The sequence below is a fragment of the Dendrobium catenatum genome, unplaced genomic scaffold (genome assembly GCF_001605985.2).
Source record: "Dendrobium catenatum unplaced genomic scaffold, ASM160598v2 fragScaff_scaffold_705, whole genome shotgun sequence".
NCBI lineage: Eukaryota > Viridiplantae > Streptophyta > Magnoliopsida > Asparagales > Orchidaceae > Dendrobium > Dendrobium catenatum.
This window is the reverse complement of record NW_021319167.1, coordinates 3,006-10,417: the sequence shown is the minus strand read 5'-3', so window position 1 is coordinate 10,417 and position 7,412 is coordinate 3,006. Positions and strand designations below refer to the sequence as shown.

Genomic DNA, 7,412 nt, shown 5'->3' with positions numbered 1-7,412 from the left:
AAAAGGACAGTTGTATACATTTGCAAGACAACTAACATCGATTGTGGGGAGGATGTTACGTCGTCCACAATCCATCACTACTTGTAAGCAAGTAGAGTTTGTTAGTATCTTACTACCCTTGGAAGTCACTCATGGCTTGCATGATAAGTTTGCTCGTCACCATGTGCTCACAGTCAAACTGCATATACTTTCCAATCATTGTCATTTTCGTATGATTTGCTTACAAATGACATTGGGTTCCTTGTTTGCATATCTTTTCAGCATTCTTAAGAATTGTTGCATGCATATGCAAAACATCTGCACATTTAGCTATTGTTGATAGTAGGCAAATTATCTTCCTTGCAACTCCTTCACTTTGCTTGTAGATATATTGTATTCATTGTTATGATTGGTGATAAGTCATTATGCTTATTCATTTCATGTCAAATCCTCTTGTATAAGTTCAAACTCAATTCAAGTCCAGTGTATGTTCAAACTCAAGTTCTTGCTCAAATTGTTCAAGTCAACTCCTTTGTTGTCTTTTGAGTTCAAGATCATATTCTAAATCCAAGTCTTTGTTGTGATTCATTTACAAGTCCAAGTCTTGTCGGCTTAATGTTCAAATCAAATTCTTCATCATTTGAGTTCAAGTCCAACTGTTATCAACTTGATTCAACTTCTGAGTTTAGATCCAAATGGTCAACTTGTATCTTTATTCCAAGTTTTCATTGAAGTCCTTGTGATTTGATTTAAGCTTGGATTTGTTTTAGACTTGAGCTTTATTGCATTAAAGTTCACAAGTCCAAGTCCATTATTGTTCTTTTGAGTTCAAAGGTTCATAGGATAAGTCCAAGTTCGATCGTCCTTTGAGTTCAATCAAGTCCAAGTGTAGCATTGAGTTCACCCGAAATTTCGGCAGCCTTCCGGCGTCTCCCCAGTTTAGGGAAAAACTACGAAAAACTGGGCCTTTCCCACCACACTAAGAAAAGCGTGTATGGTAGGTGCCCTCTTTCGAGGACACCGCGGCCGTGTATTTTTTTTGATCCCCCACCACGCTAAGAAAAGCGTGTATGGGTATTTTGAAAATATTTTGCAAGCAGTTATTTTCCTACAAGCGGGTACTTATGGGTATCCCCACTTCGCCGTACACATCGCACCGGGCTCCCTTCCCACCACGCTAAGAAAAGCGTGTATAAGTGGGGTTTCCAAGGAGATACAAACTTCAAAGAAGGAATTTTAGGTGATTGTCTGCTTCGTCGCAAGCGTCGGGACGCACGTCCTCCCACCACGCTAAGATAAGCGTGTATATGTGGTCGTTTTGTCTTGACGCATGCGTTGAAATGGGTCTCGGAGTTTTGGGGTTTAGAAGTTATACCTACGCGGGGTCGACAGTGTTGGCTCAAAAATCGAGGGAGAAAAGCGTTTTATTTATTTTAATAAAATTATTTTTAATTAATCATAATTAATAATAATTAACTTAATTAATTATAAAATTAATTAATAATAATAATTAATAATAATTAATTGAAAATAAAATAATTATTTATGATTAATCTTAATCATAATTAATTAGAAATTATTTTTAATTGATTATGATTAAAAATAACTAAATTATAATTAATTTAATTAATTAAAATTAATTACAGTTAATTAAAAGTAACATAATTAAATATAAAATATACTTATACTTTAGGTACTTTTATTATTATCTATATATATAACTAATATCTAATTAAATAAGATAAAAAATAAATAACTAAACCTTAATATGCTATGAATGTCGGGAGGAAGGGCAAATTATTGCATCAGGTCACCTGACAGAGATGCGTTCGGTCTCTCTCTTGTCTACAGAACCTGCGCACTGTAGCACTGCTACAGTAAAGCGCAGGTTACCGTAGACAGAGAGACCGAACGCATCTCTGCGTTCGGTCACCTGACGCAATAATTTGCCGGTAGGAGGGGATCGGGCAGAAAGCGGCTACAGGTAAGGAGGGAATCGGGACTTGAGGCGTGGAGCAGGCAGTAGAGGATCAGTTGGCCAGAGACAGAGGAGCTCGATGGGGCTGAGGGTGCAGAAGTCGGCACAGGGCTTGGAGGAGGAAGAGGTTAGGAACAAAGCTCCTCTCTCAATCTCTCTCTCTCTATTTCTCTTGGTCTCTGTCTCTCTGTGCCGAAGGATTGAGGACCAAGCGGTGGAGTTCGGTCGGAGGAGGACGAGAGTCGTCGGCTTGGGTAGAGTTCGGATGTGGGAAGAGGAGAAGAGAGTGTCGTGGGATGGAGTCGAGAGCAGTAGAAGAGCGGGGAGTCGAAGCCCCTTCGGCCTCTATTTATGGACGCTGAGAGGAGCGAAATCGAGGAATCATGGCAGGATTTGCGCCGGATTTGCGGAGAAGTGATGCGAACGGCGCCGATTTCAGTCGGATTCGCAGATCCAACGGTTTACATGTATTATTTTTTCGTTCCTTTTGGGTTTATCTGCGGAGGTCAACATCCTCCACTTGCACTTGTGCCAACTCCTCCTCTTACTAGTCGTGCCTCTGCCCTAACCAAACTATGTACACAATGTGCCACTTCTTCTATTTTTGCTTCTTCTACGTCTCCAGTACCCCTACTCCATCTCCTTCAACACAAATTCTCTAACACCTCCTCCAGATGCTTTACAACCAATCATCCGCCACCCCATGGTTACATGCAAACAAACTGGCCACCTTAAACCCAAGCCAGTCTTAGATTTACACAATGTTCTTGTGCCATTATCCCTCACTTCCTTCACAGAAGAAAATAAACATCCAGCTTGGCATGCTGCCATGTCAGTAGAATTTCAAGCCTTACTACAACAAGGTACATGATCCCTTGTGCCAGGGCATCCAATTAGAATCTCCTTGGATGCAAATGGTTGTATAAAACAAAATTAAATGCAGACATAACTCTATCACGTCACAAAGCCATACTTGTTGCCTAAGAATTTAAACAAGAATTTGAGGTAGACTATACTTATACATTTAGCCTAGTTGCCAAATTCCCTACTATTTGACTCCTCGTTGTTGCCACTACCTTGCATTGTCCTATCTATCATTTAGATGCATCCAATGCCTTCTTACATGACACCCTTGATGAGCAGGTCTTCATGAAGCAGCCCCCCGGTTTTTAAGATTCACAATACCCAAATCATGTATGTCGTCTCTACAAAGCAATCTATGGAGTCCTCGCCAATGGTTCTCCACCTTTTCATCTTATTTACTAGTCTACGACTTTACCCAGAGCAAAACTGACCCGTCATTACTCCCTTTTCATAAAGGATCTATTTCCCTATTCCTCCTGGTTTACGTCTACGATGTGCTTCTCATCGGCAATGATTAATCGAAAATTGATCGTCTACTTCAAAACTTGACTCATCCTTCCGCATGCGAAACCTTGGTATAGTTTCTTATTTTATTGGCATCCAAATTTCTAGAAACACGCATGGAGCGGAACTCCTCAACAAATCGGGCATGCTTCACTTCAACTCTACTCTAAGCCCTTTGCCATACAAGTTGTAGGCTCCAAATGCCGATTCACCTATGTTTCCGCAAGCACATCTTTACAAACAACTCGTAGGCTCACTTCAGTACATTACAATCTCTCAATTGGACATAGCATTCACAGTGAACTACCTATGCCAACATATGCACAAGCCGTATCAAATTCATTTTCAACATCTAAAACAGGTACTACGATACCTTAGTGGAACTATTGCATATGCTCTCCCTATCACTGCCGCTCCCTTACATCTTCATGCCTACGCCGATGCGGATTGAGCGGCTAATCCTACTGACCGTCACTCAATCTCTGGGTTTTGTGCATTCCTTGTTGATAATCTTCTCTCTTGGTCGGTCAAGATGTAACCCACTGTTTGCTCGGTCCTGAACGAAGGCAGAATATCGAGCATTAGCTATTGTCGCAAGTGACGTCCTTTGGCTCTGACGATTACTCTCAGAATTTCATATTCCGCTCCCATGACCTACGCCAATTCATTGCGACAATTTCTCAGCACTTGCTTTGGCAAACAATCCAGTATCACAACAGAGATAATACAATAATAATAAAAACATTTGCTAGAACAATTTTTATTGATGATGAAACAGAAATGCCTCCAACACATAATAATTTTATAGAAAAAAATTACATTTTCTTGAAGAAATTTTCTGTTAAATTAATAACAAAATATTGAGAAATAAACTGCTCTGGTTGAAGTATTTCATGCCATAAGTCATGCATATTCACGTCGCGTGAGAATGTATTCCATGTCAAATGTCATACGTTTTCAAGTCACATGAGAATGAATATGTCCCATGCTACGTTTCAATTATTGAAATCCATCATGATTAAAGATTGATAGCCTAACGAGCAACCTGAGAGAAGATTCAGGTGAATAAAAAACTGGTATGAAACTTTCAGGTTGAATCATCTGCAGAAGTTTATATTTAGGATGACAAATACTTCAATGTCTTCCCAAATATTCTATAGATAGATAGAATTTTGATTAACTGCAACTTTGGCATGAAAGCTAATGCTTCATCATTGAAATAATACCTTGATACACGCATCATCATCCTATAATAAAACAGGTACTTGATTAATACCTATAGCTTTAATTTTTTTCATGGAAAAATATCTAATCCAAAATGGAACCGTCGTTTCTAGAAGCATAGTAAATGCTACTTATAATTATTACAATGGTGATTGTATAGAACTCTTTGTAGTTTCTCCTTGTTGGAAAATGACAGTAGTTATTAAAACTTTACAATAGTTATTTTTATAAATATTTTCGAGATTTACAGTTTAAATGAAGGAAAAGAAAATGACAAAATGCATAGTGAGTAGAAATTATATAAATTTCTTAAATCCTATCTTCTTCCAAGATTTATTATGGGATCTAAATCAAAATTTAATAACTCCTTGGCATGATAAATACTGCATTTAATTAAGAGTCTATTTGTGATAGTTTTCTTTCTGCTTCACTTTTTATGCTCCAACCACAATTTTATTAGGCTACTATTTTCTCACTTATTTAAAAAATGTATGTATTAAAAAGCCGCTTTTTACAACAACTTTCAAAAAAGTTATTTTTCTCACTATAGTTTTGCAATCATCTTTCTAAAAAAAATGCAATTATCCCAAATAAATTATAAATCTTAGTAAATCTTATTGCAAAAAATTTTAAGATTTAGGCTTCGTTTGGGACGGCTTTTTTATTGCTTTCTAAAACGGAGTTTTAGTACAAAAATAAAAAAAATTGTACTCCGTTTTAGAAAGCAATAAAAAAGCCGTCCCAAACGAACCCTTAAGCTTTGTTTGGGACGGCTTTCTCACTGCTTCTTAAAGCAACTTTTTAGTATAAAAAATTTAATTTTAAACTAAAAAGCTGCTATAAGAAGCAAGAAAAAAGCCGTCCCAAACGAAGCCTTAGAAGTAGAATCATGGTGAGGATAATTGATATAAATCTCTTAAAATCTATTTCTCCAAGATTACTAAATCTGGGATTTATCCTAAAAAGGCTGGAAAACAAATTTTAAAAAGCTGTAAAATTTATTTGGCTCAGAACTATTTTTGGTAAATTTTTAACAAACCTTGTAACCAAATGTCCCCTAATAGTACTTTTCAGGCTTTTAAGGTTCTTTGGAATATAAATTCGGATTACTTGTCCTTTTTTGAAAACATATTTATTTATTGTTCTTGTTTGCAAAGTTTTAACAAAACAATCAAACTATAAGGATTTTTATACAAAGACCCCTCAAAATGATAAATCCTTTTCTAGTATTCATGCTCTATTTTTTCTGCTTTCAATAACAGGAAGCAAAGATGAAAGATACACTGGAACGCACAAGGGAGCCTAACCTGGACTTGAAAGGCTATCTTCTAAATGCTTATGTCCATCCAGTATTCAAGGAGGTTGAAGACTATGAATCCTCTGTTTTTAATGAAGAAGACTATGAAAATGTACTGGTTCCTACCAAGCGAACATCCCGAAAAACTACACCAGCTCCCAGCAAATTTACTGGCTCATCATCATCTTCTCTCCTTGATGTTCATGAAGAATATCATTTCTGAATTTCTTGACATGATTGGAAAAATAAATTGGTTGTAGATATTCTGATCAAATTTTAGTTCTGATTGGTCTTAAATCCGTTGGATTTGCTTTGAAACGAGTGTAATATATGAAGAATCAATTAGAGTTTATATTAAGTTTATTTCAAAGCAAATTCAACGACTTAAAAGATATATTCAGATAAAAAATTTGATCAAAATATATGAGCTAATTTTTTTCCTTTTGATCTTCATTCTCATTGAACATGACATGAAGTTCAGATCATTTTCTGCGGAAAAAAGTTGTGGCATGATATTCTTATTGCACTCATCTCAAAGTAAATTCAATAACTTTCCTATGTATTCTGATAAAAAAATTTGATAAGAATTTCTCGAGCTGTTTTTTTATTTTTTTATTTTCTGTACATCATCATCACAATGTAAATTTGATTTCGAACGTTCGTCCTATGATGTTTTCCTGGCTATTGTTACACTGTTTAATAAAATGTTTAATTCTTTCTTATTAGAAATGTAAATTAGAAGATTCATAATGTCTGGACTTTAATATACATACTTTATACTTATATTGAATTTTTTTTCATGTTTGTATTTATTATTTTGAATTTAAAATTTTTATGGTGGTTAGATCCGAGTTTTGTAATTGAGTTCAACTTTTGGTTTAATAGAAAGTCGAAGCAAGTTTTAAATATTTTTTGTTACTTCACTGAATGACAGTAATGAGTTCAAGATGATAGGGATTAGAGTAAGCTTTCGATTTTCTTTTACACATAATTAAACAATGTCAAAATAATAGTAGGAGTAATTAAACAGATAATTTTAGGATATTTTTGTGTTAATAGAATAATTAGCATATAAATGAGCCAATTAATTAGGTTAATCATCATAATCACCACCATCATTAATTTTATGCTAACTATTTAGGATGAGTTGAAGATGTTAAAACACCTTAGAAAATAGTTTAGATGTTAGTTTGTTAGTGGAATGAGTTGATATTAATATGAAAATACCAGGTCAAAATATGTGATAAAATTTAGCTAGTTATTCCTCCAAAATCTCCTAAAATTAGTAACACCATTGGAGAAATAAATTAGCATCTCTCTCTCTCTCTCTCTCTCTCTCTCTCTCTCTCTAATTGAGTTAGAGTTTCAAATGAGAAAAAATGAAAGAGTTTATCCAAAATTTAGCGGAGGGTGAAATTTATGTGATTATAAGATAATATAAGAGTAAAATGTTAAAATTAGGAGGGACATATACCCTTGGATCCAACAATGATGATATACTAATGAGTTGTAGATCAAATGGTATGTTATATGTTATAATGCTTGATTTTTTTTCCTTTTTATTCA

General features: G+C 35.3%; 1 protein-coding gene across 1 annotated transcript; it reads left to right on the top strand.

Moving 5' to 3' along the window:
• The first annotated feature begins 1,982 nt into the window (after window positions 1–1,982).
• LOC114579903 (protein OSCA1-like) lies at window positions 1,983–6,508 on the top strand. The gene is made up of 2 exons (XM_028695885.1): window positions 1,983–2,084; window positions 5,812–6,508. Exons 1-2 carry the CDS (start codon window positions 2,037–2,039, stop codon window positions 6,067–6,069), a joined length of 306 nt encoding a protein of 101 aa, XP_028551718.1. The 5' UTR covers window positions 1,983–2,036; the 3' UTR covers window positions 6,070–6,508.
• Window positions 6,509–7,412: the final 904 nt, after the last annotated feature.